General features: G+C 39.4%; 1 protein-coding gene across 2 annotated transcripts in view; it reads left to right on the forward strand.

Annotated features, from left to right (window-relative positions):
* Positions 1 to 25869, forward strand: part of FSHR (follicle stimulating hormone receptor) — a 161413-nt gene that overhangs the window by 121887 nt on the left and 13657 nt on the right. Inside the window, exons 5-8 of one of the 2 annotated variants that reach the window (XM_037528083.2) lie at positions 9502 to 9573; positions 10781 to 10858; positions 15779 to 15847; positions 15956 to 16030. In XM_037528083.2, coding sequence (XP_037383980.1) covers positions 9502 to 9573; positions 10781 to 10858; positions 15779 to 15847; positions 15956 to 16030 — 294 coding nt within the window. The remainder of the gene's footprint in view (positions 1 to 9501; positions 9574 to 10780; positions 10859 to 15778; positions 15848 to 15955; positions 16031 to 25869) is intronic. The other variant, XM_037528084.2, reaches the window with a different exon arrangement.

The following is a 25869-nucleotide window of genomic DNA, read 5'->3' on the forward strand; positions in this document are numbered from 1 at the left end:
TGTTTCATTAACTTAACAAAAGACACTGTAATTGCTCTCCTCACTTAGGAAATTCTAAGAATTTTAGGAGGCCTGTGTCTGAAAGATGAATTTCTTATTGTAAGTCAAGACATCACATCCATTATGAAGAAACCTTTCCACACAGTTGAGCACATTTCCAGAGGTGGGGAACCAACTGCTTAACAGTGGGAAAACTTTCATAATGAATTAGAATCAGGCATTCTAGTAGCCAGAAAGAGCACACACTTTAGAATAAGAAAGAAGTGGATTCAACCTCTAGCTCTGCCCTCTGTATTTGTGGCTTTCAGAAAGTTCCTGGATGCCTTTCAGCTGAACCTCCTCAACTCTAAGGAGAGGATGGTAATAACACCTGCCTCTGAAGGTACAGGAGAGGAATAAATAATCAATGTTAAGTGCTTGGTGTGGTGCCTGGTGCATAGGAAGTGTTCAATAAATGTTCACCATTATTATTATTAATCCTATACCTACTTTCCAAAGCAGGACAGCATAAATCTATTACCATTTCCACCTGGCAGCCCCTCAAAATGACAAGTTTCTATTCCCAGACAATATATCTTATGCACTAGGCAACTTGGTCTTCATTCTCACCTCATCAGCAAAAAAGAAAAAAAAACCTCGAGAATAAGCCCCAAAATAAGTATTTACAAAATGTATAGTGTGTGTGATATATATATATATATAAATATGGTACAGATATAGTATACTTTATATACATATATATGTAAAGTAGATGTACTATAAAAAGTATATATGATATATAGTTGCAGTATTGTGTGCATTATAAAATATATACAGGGCCTCCCCGGTGGCGCAGCGGTTGAGCGCTGGGTTGCGAAGATGCCCGCAGCCTCTGCGGCGCCGGTTCGATCCCCGGCTGCTCCCCGGCCACCAGAGGAGGGTCCCACATGGCGCGCAGACCTCTCCTGCCGCCCGCTGCTCCCCTCAGCAGTGTACTTCGGTCCTTCTGCCTGCTCTGCTCCCCGCTCTGGCTCTGGTGAATTCTCTCACCCTCCCGCGCTTCTGACTGTACCCAGTGCATGTATAAACAAAAACAAAGAAAGAAAGAAAGAAAACATGCCTCTATAAAAAAAATAAAATAAAATAAAATAAAATATATACAAAATGTAACTTAAAATAGGAAAAAAGATGAGTAATATGAATTTACATTTTTATTACATACCATTTCATATGGCACAGGAAGCCTATTTTGTACTCACTATATTATAATAACAATGTTGTGGAGAAAGTAATGTCATAGACTGTGCTTCATTATTTTTTAATCCTTAAACACCCAGAAAAGCAATTCACAGGTCATATCATTACTAGATTTCATGACGATCAAATCTGAGAATAAAACTTCACTAAAACAGTAGATCCAGTGGGAGAACTGTCATTTTTAATTCAATTAGTTTTATGAAATGTAACTAGTCATCTTTTTTCCCTTCCATATGTTCTTACAAACTATCTGAAAGATGTTGCATTTTTGTATTTCTAATGAAAGTGTTTAAAACTCAGTGGAAAAATTTTCAAGTTAGAAAGTTGTATTTCCTATTTTTAAAATATGCAATGTGAGTTCTCGTAAATTACATGTTTTAATAAATTAACCATTTTCATACAAAATGCTCTCTGTAGCACTGATTTCTTTGAAATGCTGTTGTATTTTTCCTCTTTACTAACACATCTGACTTACCATTAAAAAAAATCAACTGTGTCTAATTTGAAAATATCTCCTTTGTAATATTTTTGACATTTGTCATCACAAAAAAGGGCAACATTTAGATCACTTGTATTTTTGTGAAAAACATGTAAGTCATCTTTAATTTTGCCAATTCTTTATAGTAATTTTCTTTGAAATGACCAACATACCTCTAGGTGATGGTATAATCAGGACCCAGAAACTAAACATAATCATACAGGCAAGAAAGTTAATCCAGGAAGGTTTATCAGAGAAAGTTGGAGGAAATTAGGAAAAAAAAAAAAAAAAAAACCAGGCAGGAGGAACCTAGGAAATTCCTCTGTGGCTTCCAGTGGTTGCCACAGGGCACAAGGAAAATCAAGCAGCAAATAGCAGACCAGCCTGCTCATGCTTTCCCACAGGAACAACAGGGATAGAGAACTAGCATCTTGGAAGGGTGGACCATAACCACAGCAGTAACTGTGCCTGAATGCATGTGCTATTGCGTTATTTTCCTGAGTGAAAAATGGAGTATCTGAGACCTAGAGGCTTCACCTAATCCCTAAGGCTCTGCATCTTAAAAGTCGGCACCTGAACCTGGATCTCCCAGAACCAAAGTAACTAATTTGAAGCTATCAGAATAGGATGACAGCCTGATTGCTGAAACAAAAATATTAAGCCAAAACAGAATCAGTAGCCAGACAGATAGGACTGAGCTCTTCAAAATGCCACCCTTGGGTTCATTAAATTTCCCCATTGCTAAGAAGTCTGGTTTCCATGGAGATTATGGCACATTTGAGCTGAATCTAAGTTTAATAGTCCCAGTTTTGAAGGCATGAGATTGGGGAGGCAGGGAATCAGACTCTCCTACTGTCTCATGTAATTCCTTACACAAAATCATTTTACAGAAAGAGAAACAGACTCTAGGAAGCTAAGAGAACCATTCAGTATCATCCAGCTAGCAAGAAGGAGGGCAATTGACTCTAAGATCCTTAACCTTATGTCTAAAGTCCTTTGCATTGTATCACAGCTTCTTACACACACTCCCATCTAACTCCAAGACTATGATTCTACAACTAAGGAAATCTTCAGTGATTCTGAAAGTATATGTTAGCATCTTTTATAATGGTGTATGTAGAAATGCAAATTCCCAGTCAATAAAGCTCTATAGTTAAAAGAAATCTTATTATCAACAAACCTCATAAAGGAGTCCTTTCATATATTTAATTAAGCATAGTCCAGTCTTCTTTTCAATCATTGGATAACTTTTCCCAGAGCGATCATGAGGAAGGAGCTAATTTTATCCAGGAGACTAAAAAGTGTAATTAAAAATGTAAAATAAATTTTAAAAGGAAAGAGAAAATTCAAATTAGCTGCAAATTCTGTACCAGGGAAAGCCAATTAGAAGGTAGAAAAACCCTCTGCCTTGGCTTCTAGCAAATATGTTTTGGTAAAAATGGTAGATCCTAAACTGAACACACAATTGCCAGCATCCCCTTCCCATATCAAATTTACCTAAAGGATCTCAATGGGCCATTAAGGTCATGTCTTGAACTCACATCTGCCTCACTTCACAAATTGAAAGAGAACTGGCTTGCACAGTTTTAGAACTGATTATTCCTTAGCATGGTGGATTTGGGTGGACTAGAGATAATTTTATCCTTGGTTGAAACATTTAATGGAAATAGATATATTATTCTCCCTTCAGTATGTTATATAGTGGTTTCTCTAAAATCATTCATTGGTTTGTTCTAACCACTACTTGGAAGTTCCAGGGTAATGGGATGATGAAAATATGGCCACTTCTGCTCTTTGAGCCCCCTCTTGTGTTCCAATTATAGTCTCTTCTCTAGTTCAGGCCAGTAAGCTGTATACTCTCAAAAACTTGGTTCGCTCTGCCTGTAAGTGGCCATCCCTGACTGCTCCAAACTAAATTGTTCCCCACTTTTCAGAACTCACAGTCAATAACATACAGCTTAATAGACCAGTCTGAGTGCTCCATCTAGACTACTCAAACTCCTCTATTCACTAGCAAGTTGCCAAAAGCCAGGCAACGACGTGGGTGTCCTCATTTGGATGAGATGGAGGTTGTAGGGAAGGAAAGCACACAGTGGAATGCAACACAAACAAGGACATGCAGTGCTAATTTAAGAATGATCAAAGCCACCAGCACTCTTAATGAAAACAATAGCGCTACTTGGGACAATGAGCCTTAGAACTGTAAGGTCACCTGTACATAGGAAGCAATATATTATCATATAAGGAGACAGGACATAGACTGGTTCTCTATGCAAGGACCTCATTAAGTTCACCCTGAGAGAAGAAGTGCTAACTTTGATTATTACAATCTAAAGATTAGGGACAGTCAGCGTGAAAGATGTTAACACCAGCTCAGAATGTGCAACTGGCTGTTGAGATGAAAGAACTGTGAGCCAGTTACCTTTCTTTAGAAGATCAATTTGCAGAACTTAAATTTGCTGACATTTTATCCTCAGGTCTTTACCTGTTTTGGAAGATAAACCGCGGTTGAGTGAATCAAAATAGTTTTGCAGCAAACAGTCATTTGACCAAAGCAAACCCATTGAGACATAGAGGTTCTAGCTGATTACACACTTCCAGCCTCCATCAGACATGAATTTATTGACCAAAGGGGAAAAATGAATTGAAAACTAAATGTTCATCCAAACTCCATTTCCTGAGTTATCTTGGGGTTATAGTGAGTCTCAGCTATAGCATTATCACCAATAATCTATCTTACTAGATGGTCACTAGATCTTTTTAAGTGTCTTAAATTCAGCACTACTGGAATAATTTTAGTCATTTTTTCCTGTGTGTTTTCTTTTCAATAAAGACCAAAGATTTCAATGTACACCTACAGACATTTGTAGATATCCCTTAGTAAATAGTTTGACAACTCATGATATGAAATAATATATTTGCACCAGTCTCATTGATAATCACATATTCTTCCCTCCTTCAATTGCATGAAATTCTTATTTACTAGGAGAGATAGCCAAGTTGCTACCCATATAATGTCAAGTAAGTTAGGTATGATGAATACAGGTATTATTTTTTAATGCTCTTGGCACATTGCCTAAACCTTGATAAACATGCATTATATATGCCCGACCACTCTATCAACTTAAGTTTTCAGGAAAACTTGATTTCTTCCCTCATACCATTCACTCTCTGGTTAAAGAGAGACAGACTGAAAAACAAACAAAATAATAAATGGTTCAGAATTTTGATGAGTTCTAAAAAGGATAGAGTAAGTTGGGGACCCTACCTTAGATAGGCAGTCTAACTCAGGGAGCTCTTCTCTGAAGAAATGATGTTTGTAAGTGTACCCTGAAGGAGGAGTTGAGGTTGGACTGGTGAGGAGTAGATGGTAAGACTTCCAGATAGAGCATGTACAAATTCCTGGAGACAGGCAATGACTTAGTATATCTGAGGAATTGAGAGAAAGGAGTACTGAAGAGATTAGGAGAATGACATAAGATAAGGGTGCAAAGGTAGGCAAAAGGGAGGATAAATTTTATTGAGTTCTCTTGGGAAGAACTAAAGAGGAAATTAAACAACATGATATATATTTTTAAAGAGTGCTCTGTGTACTGAATATTGAATGATTAGAAAATGTCAAAATTAAGTGTGTGGAAGCAGGAGATCTGTAGAAATCCAGAAGGTAACGGTTACCTATTCTAGAGTGGTGTCAGTGGTGATGGAAGAAGTTGCATAGAATCAAGTATTTTGGAAACAGAATCAAAGAGGATTTTGAGATAGATTAGATATTGAGGAATGAGGGTAAAGAAGTTAAGTCTAACTTATATTTCTAAAAAACAATTGCTAGGTGGCAGTGCCATTTATGGGGAAGAACTGAGGAAGACCGGATTGGTGGAAATGGTAACAGAGGGAATATGTTTAATTTGCTATGTCAGTGAGGCATTCAGAAGGATTATCTGAAGTGAACTTTAATTAGAAATAGACTTTATCAGAAGTCAAATATGAATCTGAGTTGTAGTCATACTGATAGTACTTAAAGCTAGGGTAAATAAGATCTTTCCAGCAAGACTTACAAAAAAAAAAAAAAAAAAAGAGAGACATCTCAGTGTATAAAGGATGTGGACGTCAACAAAGGTAAAAAAATTAAATAAAATAAAAAAATTAAAAATAAAAAGGTCTAGCCAAGGAAGAGGGGAAATAACAGTACAAGATAACAAGAACCAATAGAAGAGATAATGAGTAATAAATATTACTAAAAGATCTAATTAATGATAATTTAAATGTTCATTAGATTTGGTAGTCAGTAGGCTGGTAGATTTGGAGCATGACAAAAATAGTTACAATAGAGTGATGGGGAATGAAAACAGATTGGAACAATTTGAAGTCAAAGGGCTATTAGAAAATATGACTGCATACATAGATAGCTCTTTCTAGAAACTTCACTGTAAAAAGTGGCAGAGGAAGAGAACTGGGTTGTAACTGGAGATTAAGTGTGGTCTAAGCAGAAATACCAACCATCATCAAATCTGCAAAATGTGAAATTCAGGCCAAGCTGGTATCTAGGTTAGCTTAGGCGCTCAAAAAAAAAAAAAAAAAAAAGTCTAAGTAAGGACTTAGAAACAACCAGTTTATTTTTGCTTCCAAAACCAAGAAAAAGCATCAAATAACTGAGAAGAAAACAGGGAATGCCAACTCGAAATTGTATTCACTACCAGGCAGGGGTTCAACATATTGATACGAGGGCCCTTCTAAGGTGTCATCTAGAACATATCCAGAATGTTCCCCCAGTGAATAGAATGGGGTCTACCTTTAGTAAAAGTTTCCTTAATGAGTGTTAACTCCCTTGTGCTTCCTGATTTGCACATGCCTTAGAAAGCTTGAGCTGATTCCTGTTAGTGCCTCACTCAGAAGTAGCAAAGAAGCCTAGGACAGAGTCTGAGAGGTAATGTGTGCAGCTGAGTCCAGTATCTACCAAGTCAACTCTCTATGCAGTTTGTTGCGGTAGTAAAAGCTAGAGGAAAAAAATGAACAAGGGGGATGTATGTAAAGCAGTGCACAGAAGTGTTTGATACAGTGTCTACCTGGCTATTCACATACTCCCTACCACATCCTTTTCAGACAAGAGATAATTTGCGTATAATTCACACCAAAGTTGGTGTATAGAAACCTCTCCTACTTCCTCACCTGCAGACCCCTCTGCCCCGGTTTAAGATTGTTCCAAGTAGCAGTAATACCTGGCAACTAAATTAATGAACAGTTTTGATACATCTTGGTGACAGAAGCAAGAAACGTTTTTGAAGCATTAACCAATTAACTCAATATTTTATGAGCACATATTGCATTCTGAATCTGCACTGACTAGTATAGATTGTCAGACAATATTAAGTATGGACCTGCTCTGATGTCTCATTAAGGGAATGCTGCATAAACACATGGGAAGAAATCTAAAAATAGAAGGCTGGATATGATTAAATAACAAATATGGATAGAACTGTGTCAAGCTAATGGATGGCAATGTTTTCTTAGGAATGAATAGAATCCTAGTGGTATGGAGAGCAAACATGAAACTTATTTGTTTCAGTAGATATGTCAAACTCCACGTGTTAACAGAAGCTATCTCTCCATACTGAGACGAGGTTATTTTTACTTTCTTCTGTGCATGTTTCCATTTTTTTTCTTAAGTCCAACAATAAATTTGTATTACTTTTATATTCAAAGAATTTTTTTAAAATACTAAAGAAAGTACCATAACTAGAATTCTCTTGCTGGTGGTAATGCAAAATAGAACAACCACTTTAGAAAAATTATTGGCAGTTTCTGACAAAGTTGAACACACGCTAAGTATACCTTCTAACAATCCCACTCATAGGTATTTACCCAAGAAAAATAAAAACAGACACACACACATGCCCACACTATAAGTGTTTAAAGTAGCTTTTTTTTATAATCTCTAAAACTGGGGGAAAAGTCACTCAAATGGTGATGAATAAAAATACTGTGGACGTTCATGTCATGGAATACTACTAGGCAATAAAAACAACAAAATTAGTAATACGGATAACAACATGGAACAATTTCAAATACACTATATGTGTGAAAGAATCCAGATTCAAAAAGTTGTATACTACCTAATTGCAAAGATGATATTTTCAAAAAGGCAAAATTATAGGAACAGAAATTGATCAGTTACTGCTAGTAATAGGAGGTAGAAGGAAATACTAACAATAAATGGGAAACTAATTTGAAGGATGATGGAAATATTCTCTATCTTGATTGTACTGTGATTACACAGTTGTATGTACTTGTTTTAAATTAGTTTTCTACACCAAAAAGGCCCTATTTCTGTATGTAAACCATTTAACAACTCAATAAATCCTAAAAAAAATACAGTAACAAAAAACTAAGACCATCACGGGGTCTTTTGAAGTAATCAAAAGAAGAGTTGACCAAGATAGGTTTTATATGGATCATTGGAAAACAAATGGAAACAGGTAGAATCCTCTTGCTCTCTGAATATTGAGGCAGAGAAAAAAGCCACCAAAGTCCACTAGAGAATCATATACCCAAAAATGGTTTACAGTCCTTCCCAATGTTAAGCATACCAGTGAAGTTTCTTTAGACTGCAAGCAACCAAGATCAAGTCTGGCTTAGGTAAGCAACGCACAGAAAGTGAAGGAAACTGTGAAGATAGTGGATGGATTCTGAGTAACTCATAGGAGTGACAGAAATGCTGGAGAAATGAAAAGAACTCTCATCTGCCACTTGAAAATCTTCTTCACCACTGTTGTGGCATCCAATTCCACCCAAATTTCAACCAGCTGAATTCAAGTGCAACTGGGATGCACCTAGCCTGGTCTTATACAGCTCTTACTGCCTTCTGTGGGGTGTTTTCTACACCATTGGAAGAAGTGCTCAGCAGACACTCCCTCGGCACTTACAAATGTACCAGCCAGAAGTGGAAAGTTAGCATCAAGGAGGGGACACATTTGACCAATAAAAAACAATAGCTTACAGATAAATGCTCCTCCATTTAGATCAACAGTTCTGGGATCCATATTTGAAAATCCCCTAAATCAAGCCCTTGACATTAAGGACCAGCCACCAGTAGTGGTGGCTAATTCAGTAACTCCTTGTATTTATTAGTTTTTCTTCTTCCCTATTTCATTTTCTCCATCCCAAGCTCTCTGAACTCAAATTATTGAGTATACTACCTGTAGATCAACCTTCATTTTTGGCTCTGCATCCTGGGGAATCCAACATCAGAAAGACTCAACATAGTTCTGGAGATTTCAGCTATATAAATTTATGGACCATCTCTTAAGGGTCATGGCATCAGTGGATTCAGTTCTAAACAACCTCCAACCTCTTCTCAAGGGAGAGTCTGATTAACTCAGCTTAGATCCCATATGCATTCTTGGGTCAAAGGGCATGGAATCAGGCTCTAATTCCAACACGATTCTTCCCTCTTCCCTTGGATTAGGAAGAGGGAAGTTCTCCAAGGAGTAGAGAGAGGTTAGAAACAGGAGATATTCTAGTTGCAAGTTGCTTTTGGATGTTAATTGATCAAACATAAAAAAGTGTGCATGGTAGTATACTAGCCCATGTATAAAGCAATTATTTATTAGACCCTGCTTAGAGCCTTAAAATAGAAAACATAAACATGATTCAGGTTACATTGGGGGATTTTCTGATAAATTTTACTGATAGCTTAAATTAATATTTTGAATTTGGAAAGCTTAAATGCTACAATTGTTAAAATAGCCAGCTTCATTTTTTCCTCGCTTTTGTTTTGTCTTTCTCTCTAGGTTAATATCCAACACAGGCATTAAGCACTTGCCAGCTGTTCACAAGATTCAATCTCTCCAGAAGGTTCTACTGTAAGTCTTTCCTTGAGCAGTTGCCAAATCTTTACTCAATAGCTGTCTATAGCCTCTGGGGCTGTAATGTGCATTGTTTGGTCCACATTGTCCAAATGTGTTGCTCTGGGTGAGCAGATGTAGGAGGGAAAACAGCAAGTGCCCTTGGTTTTACCTGAAGGCCAACTAACCTCAATTTGGAGGAAGTCAGCAGACTGCTCAGCTCAGTACAACCGTTGTCAAAAGAGCCAGTTTGTAGCAAATCAAGAAGCCTCTCATTTCTTCATTATTTAATGCCTTATTTACCTTCTCCCATAACTCCCCCTGACCTATACGACTCTATCCTCTCCCCCTCTAAGATTCCCATACTGCCCTAGGCATGAAGAAGCCACCTGAAAACAAATTTGCTCTAAAGTATTACTGACATGATGTGTTTGCCTTTCTCCAAGGTGTATTTTGAAAAAGGAGGAAAAACAGCAATGGATATATAATGGCCAGTTTATTTTCAATAGTGAGATTGTAAGAATGTGACCAGACCTGAAAGGAAGAGGTTGAGGAGAAGTATGAGAAGTTCAAGGAGGAGGAACCATGGGAGCGAAAGAAAAATAAAGACTCTCCAGAATTTCTCAAATTGCTCCAACCAGTTACCTCTTCTACATTTATGTAGTATAGCAAATACAAGAGAAGCTTGATAGAAGGATGAGGGACACAGACAGAGAAATAAGAATTTCTCTATCCTTTCATTCAGGAAAGAGATAAATCAATGATGAAATTTGTGGCGGGGGGGGGGCGGGACTCAGAACCAGAGGAAGAAAATGAACTATGAAAAAGGGATTGAGATGAGAGGAAGATGAAGCTACAGCTGAGAGGATAGAGAAGTTTGTGGTGGAGGTGAAAGTTCATCTCAAGTGTCCTGTTTATAAGAGTAGACACCAGCGTGGAGCAAGAATAATAATGAACACAGTAGAGAGAATCCTGACAGTGAAATTAGCTAGCAAGACTTTTTGGGAGAGCAGGCTGAATGTCTATACTTCCATTTTTAAGAGCTGATATGCAAAATATAAATTAGATGCCATTCTTCTCCCAAACTTGGAAGTCGTTATCCTTCAGAAAAATAACTATTCAAGCGTCACAGCTAAAGACTCCATCAAAGCAAATAAACTAAATGTGGGAGAGTTACGTGAGTGGAGCCGATATAAATATCTAATTTGTCTGCACTTTCTTTTAGAGATATTCAAGATAACATAAACATCCACACAGTTGAAGGAAATTCTTTTGTGGGACTGAGTTTTGAAAGTATGATTCTGTAAGTAAAGAAAGAAAATGCAATGGAGTAACATTCAGTTTTTCATTTAACAAGCTCTTTCTCATGATGGGATAGTCGTTTGTTTGGGTTACTTTGGCACTTCACCATTTAAATTTCTCTCTGGTTCTGTGTTTTTCCTCTCATTTCCCATCTTTACATTTCAGAATCTCAACATGGAGTCATGTTAATAATTTATGATTCCGTGGTGCATTTCAAGTATTTAAAATTGCTCTTTGAATGATGGTCTCCTGTGATGCAACATCTGTTCCGAAGGACAGAATAACTCATGCATCAGTAAAGCTAGTTATTGCCTGGCAAAGCTTTTGTTGCCCAAAGAAAAAGACAAAGAAGAAGGCTGAATCGGGAAGACATAGCTATCCCCTCCGAACCATGCAGGCAGCTCCTGCTCAGTGCCATGCTGAGCACGAGATGACTTCTCATTTTCTTGGCACACTCGTGTTTTTTAATGAGCTTGAGTTACTCCCTCTGACTTTTGGGAAAGTTTTTTAAATGCACTCTGCATTGCCAATGAACTACCTTCTAATTTTTTAGGGCAGTTTAGCCCACTTCCCAGGATGGTCAAGAAACGGGACACTGGGAACTACCCAAGTGGGGTCCATAGAAGTTAGGTGTATAGAATTATATTCGGGGAACTTATAATCTGTCAGGAAAGTATTTTCTCTATTTCACAAGTTATTGTGGTTTTAGAAATACATGTGTGTTTTAATATGCCAATGTGTAAAAAGTTTAGTCCTTTCCAAAAATTAATATGATTCAGAGGCCAAGCTGTAGCAAAAATAAAAGAGAGAGGAGAGGAATAATAGACAGATGAGAACATAGTGAAAATAAAGCGCAGCATGGTATTTGATGTAAAATAATTACAAGGAACCGTGGAGATGGTTTGAAAGAGACTAGTAGTAAAGAAATTGGATATGCAAAGGGAAAAATCGAATCAAAGGCATGTATTCAGAGGACACAGTAGTAGGATAAAACTCATAGGTATGGGCCTCGCCTGGTGGTGCAGGCAGTTGAGCGCCACGCTGTGAAGTTGTCTGCAGCCTCTGCAGTATCGGTTCAATCCCGGCTGGTTGGTGAGGGTCTCACATGGCGCAGCAGACCTCTCCTGTCTCGCCCGCTGCTCACCTCAAGCAGCATATTTCATCAGTCTGCCTGTTCTGTTCCCTGCTCTGTCTCTGGTGAATCCTCTCACCCTCCTGCACATTTGGCCTATACCCCAGTTCTTGTATAAATAAATAAATCTTTAAAAAAAAAAACTCATAGGTAATACCTAATTCTTTCACTTAATATGCTCATATTTGGAGAGAGAGAGAGAGAGAGAGAGAGAGAGAGAGTGTGTGTGTGTGTGTGTTTTGGAATGAGTTGATGGAGGTATGGGGGTAGGAGAGAATGGAAAAGTAAAAGAAATGAATTAAAATATAAGTAGAATGAATGATGCAAAATGAAAGCAACTCTTCTGAGAACAAAGGAGAAATGACTTATTCTCACTAGCCTACAATGTAAGAATTGAAGGAAGAGTTAAGGGACAGAGGGAGAAGGGCAGTGTGTCCAAGATGGACTTTAAAGATGAGCAGGATTTAACCAGAGCCTTGGCAAAGGGCAAGCAGAGGAAATAGAATAATCAAAATTTAAGAGGATTAAAAATAAAATAAAAGAAGCTTTTGGGAAATGGTGAGCACCTGGGTGATCCCAGCCTCAGACTGTAGGCTGTAACACAAGCATAACAGTAAAAGGACTCCTGGACTATGTGACAGAGGGAGGGCATTAATGCTAGATATGGTCGCTTGTACAGGGATTTGGGGGCTTTCAATCTTACTCTACAAATATGTGTCCTCTGGCAAAATTAACAGAACATTTTTATAAAAAATATACAATTAAGTAGGAATGTGCTAATATACCCAGTTTTGCATGCTGACACACACCTGTTTTGTCCAGACAGAAGGCAAGGCACCTGACTCCTCTCTGGTCTAAACTCTCCACAAGTGGATGAAAGAATTTGGCAAAGAACTCACGACAAAGCCTTGCCAACTCAAACCTACGAGGCAGATGTACAGATCATAGCTGTTCTTCACCAACTCTTTTGTTCACGGACCCCATGTGGTCCGTGAACATCCTCTCCTAAAGAGGAGCTTCCTTAAGAGTCAACATTCCTCAGACATGTTTCTAAAGGATAAATTCACATTTCTGAGAACAACATCTGTTTTTCTTGCATCAGATGGGCGCTTAATCCATAGATAATAGAATCAGAAGATCCATACTCAACACAGCTTAAGTCTCCAATTATTCCAAGTTTCCTAGTGTGTGCGCCGTGTCTGGATGCAGGACACTTTCTCCCACTGGGGATGTCCAGGTGCACTCAGGAAAAGAAGTGGCACTGATGACTGAAAAAGCTTTCTTGTGTATTGGCATTTGTCAAGTCCTTGAGGCCTTAAATAAATTGAGATATATATATATATCAATATATCTAAAAAATATACTATAAATCTAAGTATATATATAAACAGCCCAGCAATTTGGCACTCCTCTTAAGAAAGTAGGAGTGGGGCCTCCCCTGGTGGCACAGTGGTTGAGCGCTGGGTTGTGAGGCTGCCCGCAGCCTCTGCAGCATCAGTTTGATCCCCGGCCACTAGGCGAGGGTCCCACAAAAAAAAAAAAAGAAAAGAAAAAGAAAGTATGAGTGTACTTAATAATTTTAAGTACTCTTTGTTAGTTTAAGAGACCCTTCCGCTGATATAAATCCCAGGACAGGAGTTCTGGACAGCTTTTTATGTAATGATCTATTGTCAACATCAAAAGCTGGAGTCCCTTCCCCATATGATGGTATCTGTTAATTAAGAAAATTATAAAGAGAAAGCATTACTTTGAAAACAGCAATTATTTTAAATTAGCCTAAATTTTATTTAATCATGGTTAACATCTATGTATAGAAAATATTAATTATCTGGGCCTCCCCGGTGGCACAGCGGTTGAGCGCTGAGCTGCGAAGCTGCCCGCAGCCTCTGCAGCATCGATTTGATTCCAGGCCTCCAGGCGAGGGTCCCACATGGCATGACAGACCTCTCCTGCCACGCCCACTGCTCCCCTCAGCAGTGTCCTCCATCTGTCTGCCTGTTCTGCTCCCAGCTCTGGTGAATTCTCTCACCCTCCCGTGTTTCTGACTGTACCCAGTGCTTGTATAAATAAATAAATAAATCTTTAAAAAAAAAAAAAAAAAAACACGAAAATATTAATTGTCTAGCCTACAGAAAAATAGGCATGTATTTGTATACCAGTTGTATTAAGGATCAGCCAACTACTCCCCCTAGGCCAAATTTGCCTGATAAGAAAGGACCACTTTTTTCAAATGATTATTTTGTTTCGGGACACAAATATTGAACCTATTTAAGTACTTAAGTAAAATGCTAACCCTTCCTCCAATAAAGAAAAGGAGTTAAGTTGTTTTAAACAGTAGACCAATATTACTTAAATTCTCAATTGTTAGATTTTTAATTTGGCCACTAACAAGTTTGTGCAATTGTGTTCTAAGTACCTATGTGGTATCATCAGTTTTACCTCTGCCCACAATACCTAAATTTTACTACTTGGCCATTTAGGAAAAGTTTGCTGCCTTCTGTTTTTGATCCCTATTCTCCCAGAGAGGCACATCTCACAGGTTAGGGGCAGCTCTTGAGAAACTTCACTATCAGGTACAAGTTGACAAGGAAACCAGGAGGCTGCATGTTCCTGGGAGGGGCTTATTCAACGGCAAATGTCAGACTGAGGGACACGGAGCACAGAGCTACTTCTTGGCCATCAGAAGCCACCAGTTGGCTGCTAATGTTTTAAAAGGTTTACCTAGCTCTTTATGGATTTTTAACTAACTGGCTTTCCAGAAGAAGAACAAAAAGAACATTACAGTCACATCCTGTGATTGTAAGCATTTTCTAGCTACCCACTGCAACAGGGGAAAGAGTCCTGAGCACACAGGAGTTCCTCTAGGTCAGCATTTTGAATAGTGTTACTTGTGAACCTACAAGCCTGACAGGTCAGAAACCTGACAGCAAATCAGAGCAGGTGGTCAGCAGCTCTTTGGGCTAAGCTCTCCCGACCTTGGATTTCTATTTCTGTTTTCAGATCTATCCAATAACACAGTCGTGCAGAGCTGTCAGCCCAGGGTGTCCTTGGTTTCCTGGGTTCAGGCAGCCCCGCTCACTGGCTTTCTCTGCACAGTCAGGATGACTGTTTCATGTCAAGGCCCACTGCCCCCAGAGTACACTCCCATGCTGTCCCCACTACCTTCCCTGCCACGGCCCACAGTCTCTGTAATTGATTTCTCCTCCTTGCTAGCTTAACCCAGAGCCACCCTCACAAACCTCCAGTAACCAGTTCCATATAGGTCACAGGAGATGTTCAGGTGGTCTGACAGCTTAATTCAATCACTTTTTGATGACAGCCAGGCCTACTGCTGTGGGTGAGTGTGGGTGAGAGGCCTAACGCCTTCGAACAGGTGATGCCAAATGGTCTCTCTTAGAAACACTTATTCAATAATTGTATGACTTCTGTCCTTCAGGATGGGAAAAATCTTCAACTGCTCCCTGCAGTGGTATGGTCCCTGCACACAAATGCTGTGTGCAAAGACCTGACGGGACCCAAAGCTATGCCTAAGTATTTTTCAAAATTAAACTGCATTAATTTTTCTGAATAGGTAACACATGCTGCAAACCTGCAAACCCCAAAAGGTACAAAAGGTTACGCAGTGATAAATCAATCTCCCTCCCACGCCTGTCCCAGAGCCTTCAGGGTGGCATTTTATTTATGCCACTAACTTGTGCTATCTGACTCTGCCCCAGTGCTTCCAATTATGAAACCCCTGTATTGTTTGCATCTGACATTATTGGTTTTTTAATGGGCCTTTTATTTCAGATGGCTGAATAAAAACGGGATTCAAGAAATACACAACTGTGCATTCAATGGAACCCAGCTAGATGAGCTGTAAGTAGCCCTGACCATTCTTCCAGGCCATTTAGAGGGAAACAGCTCTTGGACCAGCAATGTTTATGTGGCTTTTTGTTTCCCTTCCTTCCACAACTCCATCCCCAGGAATCTAAGTGATAACAATCATTTGGAAGAACTGCCTAATGATGTTTTCCAGGGAGCCTCTGGACCAGTCATTCTGTGAGTAGCTTCCCTTATTGTCATGTGCAAGAGCTCAGTGTGAATAAATTGAATCAACCTTCACCAATTCTGAGAAACTTTGGGCTGGCAATGCTGCTCGATTCTTATGTGTCATCCACAAAGACATAGGGGTAATATAGGGCTGAGCCACATTTTGATTTTCAATAAAGTAACAACAATAATCACTAACTTTTAATAAATAGTTACAGTTCTTCTCCTACTAAGCCTCAATCTCCTCACCTAAAATATGGCAAAAACTTAAATACCTATTTTATAATATTGTTTGGGGCTTAACATTATCATATAGGTGTATAAGTGTATATACGTATATATTTTATATATGTTAACATATATATGTTAACATATACTTATTTTTGTATAGTTACTCATTAAATAGAAGCACCACCATTGTGCTACATGCTAATATAGTACAGGGAACAAAAGAAAGTTTGTATTTTTGTAAGGTGGAGTCAGTTCAACATATATCAGGTGAGAGAGTGTGCTGCGAAGCACCAGGAAGGACATAGCATCACCATGAAGAGAGCTGGGCGTCCTGCCATGTGCTCAAATACACAAGAACTTGGAACTTTTAATATTGAGTTAATGTTCCACAAATGGACTTCAAGAAAGTGCTTTGGATGTTTTTTAACTACCAGGACAGCCATTTGTCTATTTCACTTAGCTAAAAGCCCTAAGGGTTTTAAATGTTCCTGATTAGGTACCACCATCTGTTATGACAGGATCTATCTGTGATGGTGTAGGTTTCCATATGTGACCTGTACCAGCTGCCCTATTCATTGGTTATTAATCAATTAAGCATTAACAACATAACCTTCATCATCAATAATAGGTACCTTTGCCACTGTCTGCTACCAAGAATGTTCAAATTGGACAGGATCCCCAACTAGCTCATCCAGCTGACAAAAGCAGCACCAGAAATAGTAAGTGACCTGCTGAAGCTCACCCCTCGTAAGCTCAGAGCTAGACCAGAATCTAAGTCTCCTGTGGTGCCATCATATTATCATACTCAACATAGTGAAATGTCTAATCAAACATCTGAAAGTTATTGAATAGATCCCTGCAATTGACTGTTAACCAAAATAGAGCATAGAACATCTCCTGCAGTTGTGTAAGGAAGTCCCAGGCCAAGGCACTGCATGTCGCAGAGTGTCATGGGGTCACAAACATGGATCTCCTCGCCAGCCCTGCCAGGAAAGCTGTGTCAGAGAGATGTCACCATCACGAGCCGTTCTGTAGGGTCCTCGAGTGGCAGGCCCATTTTCACTCTTTTTGCCACAGGATCATATCAGGCCAGAATAAAGTGAACAAAATTTACAGAAAATCTGAAGGAATTATGAAATACTTGCTATGGCTTAGAAGGAGAGAAAGTGATAATACATTTCTTCATGTTTTGCTCTCAGTGCATTGAGGATATATGTGCAAGATCCTAGCCAAAAGCCCGATCTATAATTACTAGTCTCTTTGTCCTCCCTTAAGGGCCAATGGGATTGATCACCTTAACATCAAGGCTCCCTTTTGAGGGTTTCAGTTTAGTCCATGGGTGTCCTTCCAGCCCCTGTTTGCTGACCTTTGATTCTATGTCCTTTCCCAACCCCACTTCTGCAACCTGATGCAGCAAAACCCAGCTAAACCCTGATCTGAAGAGCTACTTGTTTAGGTATGTGCAGAGGACCAGCCCACCTGGGAGCTCTGGGTTAATGGGTAAGAGCTGGAGGGTACACAGACTGCTCAGTCAGCAGTCGATGCTGCTCAGGGTAGGGGTGTGATTGCACCTTGGATCAGAGCCTCCCCCACCACCAAAGTAAGACTATGATTTGGGTATCTGCATGCAGGTGGTTTTCTAGAGAGTGCTCTTGGAGTTTGTGAAGGATGCGTGATGGAAGTAGAATCAGGGTTAGTGGTAAACCTCAGTTGTTCCCATGCGGAGCTATATAGTTAAGATAATCCTTCAATGTTGTATTGAATGAAGCGAAGGGGCCATGCCTCTTCATCAGCAGTCACTGGGTGGAGGCTGTCCCTGGGGAGGAGCCTATTCCTGGGTGAGTGAGCGAAGGTCAGTTCCCAGAGCAGAACTCAGCTATGAATGACCTCAACTGTGTGTGCTTCACAACTGCCCTTCAGCAGTGATGCTAAAATTGATGATGCATCAAAAGCACCTACTATGCTTGTAAAATCCTAGATAGTTGATCCTAACTCCCGGTTTGGAGTATGTCAGGGTGGGCCTGAGAGCTCTAACAATTCCCCAATGAAGCTGATGTTGTGGTACAGAAACCACACTGAGAACAGTCCTAGAACCATGCTGGCAACTGGGAAGCTTCACCATGACTCTAAAATATCTCCTCTATGAACTAACTGATGAATCTTCTCCTCTGACAGCCTCAGTTCTTTGTCCCCAGTAGATACATGCAAGGGACTCCAAGGGACTTGAGAAGACACCCAAACCAATGATAACTCCTTTCCTGAAGGCAAAATTTTTAGTTGTGTGAAAAGCAGGGAGCCTCTGTATCCCCAAGGCTGCGAGGGCAAGATGTGCCATTGCAAGAACACATAGTCTTGGAGGAAGCCAGGGGCACACAGACAAGCTCTGTCAAATTTCCCAGGAGTAGCCCAGCATCCTGATTTCGCCCTCATGAGCCTTGACCTTGAACATCAGCAGCCATCTCAGTTTCACCTGAAATTCTTCTGAACTCACTCAAGTTTGCTTTTTTTTTTTTTTTTTTTAAGCAATCGAGCAATTGCTGTTTCCTTGGGAAATAGTTTCCTGTGGGGAAAATTTAATGCATTGCCTTTGCAGGCTGGAGCCAGTACAATCATATTCTGATGGTTTATCAAATTGATTTGGCTATAGCTCAGATTCATTTGATAGTTCAGATTCAAACACAGAGTTATTTGTATAAGAATGATTCTCTTCCATTACCAGTGTACCCACAGTCCTATAGATAGTAAATTGCCTTTTTATCCTGCCTGGGATCATGAAAGAGAAGGTCTTCTAGCCATCTGTCAGTGTAGTATACACCAGAAATGTGCTCTCACTTATGGAAATGATTGACCTGTAATAACATCTTTACTGGGAAAAATAGAAATTGTTCAAATCAAATTTGTGGCACTGGCTCTAACACACTTTATTAAATGGGGCACAGAATGCTATTTAACTCCTGCCTCTCCTGAGTCAGCATCCTATTACCGACTGCTGTGCCCCTTTCCACCAAGTAACTCAAAATCAAGAATCCTAACAACACTCAAACAATTTAGGATTACTAAATCCTTTCTGCAACAGTCATCTTCCTGTGGTGTCTCCTGTTGGTATTTTTCAGGATTTAAATTCTCAAAACCAGTCACTGCCAGAATATAGCAGGTGCTGAAATGTTAACCAAACTGACATCTTAAAGAGAGACACTGCAGTCACTAGAAACAGTCTACACGACAAGGATTAAAATCACCAGCTCACAGCTACCCTCTTATCCAATTGTCCAGCTCATCAGCTCCTGAAACATCATCACAAGTAAACTTTCTCAATTATTCACTGAGGTTGTGAGAGCTCACATTGTATTCATTCAGTGGATGCTGATGAGGATATAGTACCATGCCAAGTTTAAGTGAGATTTAAAGACAAAACAGTGCTTCCCTAAAGTTTCTCATTACGATAGAGGAATTAAGTCATTTCCCAGAACATTAAATTCTACAGAAATTTTCATAGAAAACTATAGTAACACATGGCAGCTGCCCAATAATTCCTGTCACCCTGTGGTATGGTGATTTTTGACAGATGAAGTATCAGTGATTAGGAGAGTTCTTTTCCTTTATCTGGATTCTGCAACCCCCTTCCTACTGTCAATCCTTTCTCCTTCTAATTCATTTAACAAGTATTTATTCAGTACCTACTATGTGCCAGGCTCAAGGTGCTCAAGAGCAATCTTACAAAAATCACCATTTTCAGCAAGTAATTCCCTGATCATATAAATTCTAAGTTTTTTCCAGCTTTCAAGGCGTGGAGATCTAATCCCATCCTATGGTTCTCTTTAGTCCTCAAAATAGGACTGCCCAGAATAACACTTCTGCATACCCCTCACTGCCACTGCCTTGCTTTGATTTCTGGGCCTCTCCAAGCCTAGCTTTAGCCAAATCCATAAGAACCAACTTCCTGAAGATGTGAGTAGTGAATAATGGGCAATGCCTTATTTTTACACCCCCAGGAATTTTTGCATGCTAACGTTGGTGTACAAAGGAAAGTCTACATTTCCAGGCCGTGTGTGTGTGTTTGGAGATAACAGAGGGCAAAATGGGAATATATATAGCTAAGTCTCAGACCACACTGAGTAGTATCCATTTATAGTTATCTTTGCCCTGCGGATATAAATTTCTAATTCATAGAGATGCTAGAGAAATATTTTCTGCCTGTCCAAGTTAGAAGTCTTGACAAGTTCTACATTTGCTTATTCTAGCAAGTACTCAATAAGCTTTAGGTAAACACTTCTACAAATATTTTGGCTTCCCTATTATCCAGGAACCACTTAGCTAAAGCCCTCTGCTTTACCAAACTCTAAGTGAATCTCTCTCTTATCATCACTTCCCCCTGGGACTGTGTTCAAGTCAATGATCCCAACATATTATTCTGCTGGTACTTGAACACATGTTCTATCTCATATTGTGTACAAGTTCGCTCCCTTTCTTGGGCCTTTGACACTCCCAGTAGCATGCAAGCTGCTTTGCACCCTTCTCCCTCAAAAATAACTCTCCTGTAAGGGTTGCTCTGGCTGCTTATTTTTATTATGATAATGCAACATCTCTGTTCATCAGGCAACTATATGCTGAATAGATTTCATAAGCCCAGCCAGTCATGTGCCAAATATGATATAGAACCCAAATTCATCTTAATCCCTATTCTTGGAACATATGAAGTCTGGCTGAGGTGACAAAAACAATAGATAACACAAATCACATGATTTTCTGCAGTTGCTAGAGAACAGAAGGCATCACAGCCTGTGCGAAAGGATGAGCCATTCTCTTCCCCAGTCATCCTTCAGCATTACCCCCCAACATATCTTTAAACAAAACAATCATTTTCTGGGTGCTTATGTGTGAAAGGTCCTGGTAAGAATGCAAGGAGTCCTTTGCCCTCACAGAGATAAAATGCAAATCAAAGAGTATATGAAACAAAAAGTCAGCAAGTGGTAAGAAAGGCAGAACATATACAGAAAATAATGTTATTGCACACTTAATGGCTTTCAAGGAAAAATACCTCTACAGTTGTTCAAAGTGATACAGAGAAAGCCAGGGGCACACAGGTAATGAATCACAAAGACTTCAATGAAAGTCTGTTTGGGTTCTCCATTGCTGCATAAAAACTTCCAAAGCTTAGTGACTTAAAACAATCTTTCCATTTTGCTTACACTCTTGAGCTTCAGAAATGTGGGTGGCTTGTCTCTGATCCACATGATATCAGCTTAGGTGACTGAGTCTGGATGTTCTACTTCCCAGTTTTCCCTCCATGCCCAAATGTGGTAGATCTGTGCTCCTTGGTATCTCTCTCCCCTTCCACCTTACACAAACACACACACACACACACATAGCATCTGTACACATCTAGATCCTCCTGGATCTCTACAAATGACTTAGACTTTTCCCAGTAGGATGGCCTCTGAGTATCCCAAGTTTGCCTATGGCAGCTTTGGGCTCTACAAAACCAGTACAGAAGCTGGCAGTGCTCTTAAAGACAAGGTCCAGAACTGGCAGAGCAACACTTTCATCATACTCCATTATGGTCCAAAGACATCGCAATTCAGTGTAGAGTCAGGGGAAGGCAAATAGACCTTCTCTGGGAAGAGTATAAAGAATTTTCAGTCATCTTTAATTCATCACAGAATATATAATAGGCTGGTACTGCATGGAATATATAAATTTATTTTTGAAATCTTCAATTAATGTAATTCTCTAATATTCTAAACAAGGGGGGGCATAAGAAAAAATTGTCTGTTTTATATTGCTTGCCTTTGAAACTATGAAAAATGTTCATGCAGGTAATGATTGCCCAATTCCAATTATTCCCAAAGGACTTTTTTATGCTTTCATCCCATCCTTTGGAGGGGTCCCTGAACTGTTTTAGACAAAACAGGCAGTCATTGCTCCCATCCAATGCCAGGAACCCAAATGCCAGATGAAATGAGAACTTGGTCACAGAGAACAGAGTGAGTGTTAGTAGCAGAACTGCTCAGAGGAACAATTATCTAATGAGAGAAACTAGAAAAAAAAAATTCTAGACCAGAGAAAGACAGAATCTCTGAAACAATGGGAAATGTAAGTACAGAGAAGGTGGAATAGCTGCCTCATTCAGCAGCAGAGGGGCAAGACTCATCCCTGAGCAAAGGCTCATGGATCTGACTCATCCCCAGCACCTCAACTCTAAATAATTATAATGTTGTGACAAGTGATTAAATCCCAGCTATATGTGGAAGGTAAAGCCAAGATATTATGCTGAGTGTTTAGATATAGGATATGAGCAAGGAAATAAAGGGAGGGAAAGAAGAGAGAGGGAAACAAGGATGGTTTCAAGGTTTTTGCATGAACAACTAAAGGACAGCAGATGAGTTAATTTTTCTAAGAAGATCAGGAACTCAACTTTTAATATCCAAAATTGGACCTGTCTATGAGGCATCCAAAGAGAGATTATAAGTTTGCAGGTGAGTATGAATCCGGAGTTCAGGGGAGAGAACAAACTAGAGATAAAACTTGGAGGGGTGAGAAGGAGGGCATCAGCAAATTATAAATGGTATTTAAATCACAGAACTGCATGAATTCACCTACAGAGTAAGTGAAGATAGAGTAAAGAAGTCTGGGCACTGAGCCCATGAGTACTATAGCAGTTGGTGGTTAGGGCGAAACCAGCAAGAAGAAATTTTCCAAAGAGTTAGGAGACAAATGTCACTAAGGGTTTTTTTTAGTCACCAGGAATATATCAAAATTCTAGATTTGTACCCAAAAAATTGTCATCAAAAATATATAAAGTAAAAATAAACAAAACTACAATTAGTAGTGAACAAATCTAAAATCATAGGTGGAGGTTTTAGCACACTTCTCTCAGTAGTGATAGAACAAGCAAGCACAAAATCAGGAAGCGTACAAACTATGTGAACAAGAGTAGAATCAGCCCTTCATACCTGCAGGTTCTGCATCCATAGGTTCAACCAGCTATGGACTGAAAATATGTACTATGTATCTAGGGCTGACCATGAACATACTTGTTATTCTTGTCATTATCCACAAAACATCACAGTATAACAACTGCTTACATAGCATTTATATTCTATTAGTTATAAGTAATCTAGAAATGATTTGAAGTATATAGGAAGATGTGTATAGATTATATGCAAATAATCTTTTATATAAAGGATTTGAGCCTCTGCAGATTTTGACATCCACAGGAGTCCTGAAACCAATCAATCCCCCGTGGATTCCCAAGGATGACTATATGGACAAATTTGATCTACATGGAATGTATCAAGGAGAGGACTAAGTAAATATATATAAGTATTACATAAAAGTAGTCATTAGCTCTCACCAGAGATTAGCAATGGTAAGTAAATACTTAGAGTCCTAGGATCTGAGGGTCAACTGAGTATGTCCTTTTGGAAGCACAGGAACTGGCGCAACTGGTAGTGGATGGATCCTCAGCAAATCTATACAATGAGAGAACTGGAGTACTGGAAGAGCTATAGCCTGAAGCAGAGGAGACATGAGAAATGCCCTAACCTTCAAGCCTCCTAACTCCCACTGGCATTTGCTGGACCCAACTAAAAGTTGACTGATAAGGTAGAACCTGAGAAATGGAACCTGATGGAACATCCTTCCTGCAATATAAAGCAGAGCATAGAGAAAGTACAGAATGGGCATGAGAGGAACCAGGCAGATGATCAGCACATCACGACCAGTGCTTTGTACTTCATCAGAAATACAATGGGAAGTCACTGAAATTTTTTAAGTAGGAAGTCATAATCTGTTTAGGATTTTCAAGTTCTTACCCAATCTACAGTGTAAGGATTGCACTGAAGAGAGTGACCATTTGTTATGATGGTTAATTTTATGTGTCATCTCTGCTGGACTAAATAATGCCCAGATAGCTGATAAAACATTTCTAGTGTGTCCATGAGGATGTTTACCAAAGAGATTAGCATTTATTTATTTATTTATTTATTTATTTATTTATTTATTTATTTATTCATACAAGCACTGGGTACAGTCAGAAGCGCAGGAGTGTGAGAGAATCCACCAGAGTCAGAGCGGGGAGCAGAGCAGGCAGAAGGACTGAAGTACACTGCTGAGGGGAGCAGCGGGCGGCAGGAGAGGTCTGTGCACCATGTGGGACCCTCCTCCGGTGGCCGGGGAGCAGCCGGGGATCGAACCTGCGCTGCAGAGGCTGCTGGCAACTTCACAACCCAGCCCTCAACCACTGTGCCACAGGGGAGGCCCCCAAAGAGATTAGCATTTGAATCAGCAGACTGAGTAAAGAAGATTCATCCTACCCAATGTGGGAGAGCGAAGAGTATAATCCAATCCCCTGAGGGTCTGAACCATAAAGGAGGTGGAGAAAAGCAAATTCTCTTGCTTTTTTCATGAGCCATATTATCCATCTTCTCCTGTCCTCCTAGGTCAGAGCTCCTGGTTCTTGGTCCCACAGACTCAGGAACATATACTAGGTTCTTCCACAGTTCTCAGTTCCTTCAGACTCAGACTAAATTATAACACTGGCTTTCCTGGTTTTCCAGCATTCAGAGAGGATATGTGGGACTTATCAGTCTCCATCATATGAGTCAATTCCCATAATAAATCTTATCTGTCTAGCTAGCTAGCCCTCTAAATATGTGTGTGTGTGTATACAGCAAATATATACACATATATATACACACATATATATGCTATTGGTTATATATAGTATATATATACATATATATGCTATTGGTTCTATTTCTCTGAATAACCCTAACCAATAGAATACTTACACACACACACACACACACACAAAAAAAAAAACAGTTATGAGATTTGCATTTTTCTAGGCAGAGATTATGGTCACCCAGGTTGAGCTGTGTCAGAGGAGTTGATGAAACAGATGTAAAAGGTAAGCTTGTGAGGGAGAGAGAAAGTGGGCTCAAGATGATGTCCAGGTTTCTATCTTGAAAAGGATAAAATGGAAGAGTCATTTGATAAGAGGGGAAAGATAAAATGAGGAACATATTTATAAGGAAGATGATAAATTCAGTTTTCATTATTTCCAAGTCATAAAAATGGTAGGGTCTTATGTATAACTAATTATCTGGGCCTGGGGTTCAGAAGTAGAATCTGAACTGAAATATACATCCAGAAGCCATCAGCATGTATCCATTAGCACGTACCAAGGAATTAGATGTGACCATCAGTTTATGATAGTTGGGAGGTGGGTGGGGGCTGAGTTTGATGAAATTCCAATATTTCAAGGAAGAGAAAGAAAAGCAAAATCAGAAACAAATCTAAAAGATGTCAGAAGAAATTAAAGAGTGTGATGCTAAGGGGGAGTCTTGGAAAGAAGGAATGATTTAATGTGGAATGTCATGGGGAAATCCAGTTTAGGTCTAAGATCTGGCCCTAGTGACTCTTGTTTTTGTAAGGATGGAAGAAACTGGGTTGTTGGATTGTAAGATAAGGAAATAGTGACATCAGGTATAGGTAACTGGTATCAAAAGGTTGAATGGGGAAAAGAAAGTGATAATTAGGGTTTCATCGGATAGTACAAAGCATTATAAATTTGAGCAACAAAATGATGTAATGAAAACAAGGTTTTGAAAACA

This window comes from Talpa occidentalis, unplaced genomic scaffold (assembly GCF_014898055.3).
Source record: "Talpa occidentalis isolate TD23 unplaced genomic scaffold, MPIMG_talOcc4v2.1 talOcc4.5, whole genome shotgun sequence".
Classification (NCBI taxonomy): Eukaryota; Metazoa; Chordata; class Mammalia; order Eulipotyphla; family Talpidae; genus Talpa; species Talpa occidentalis.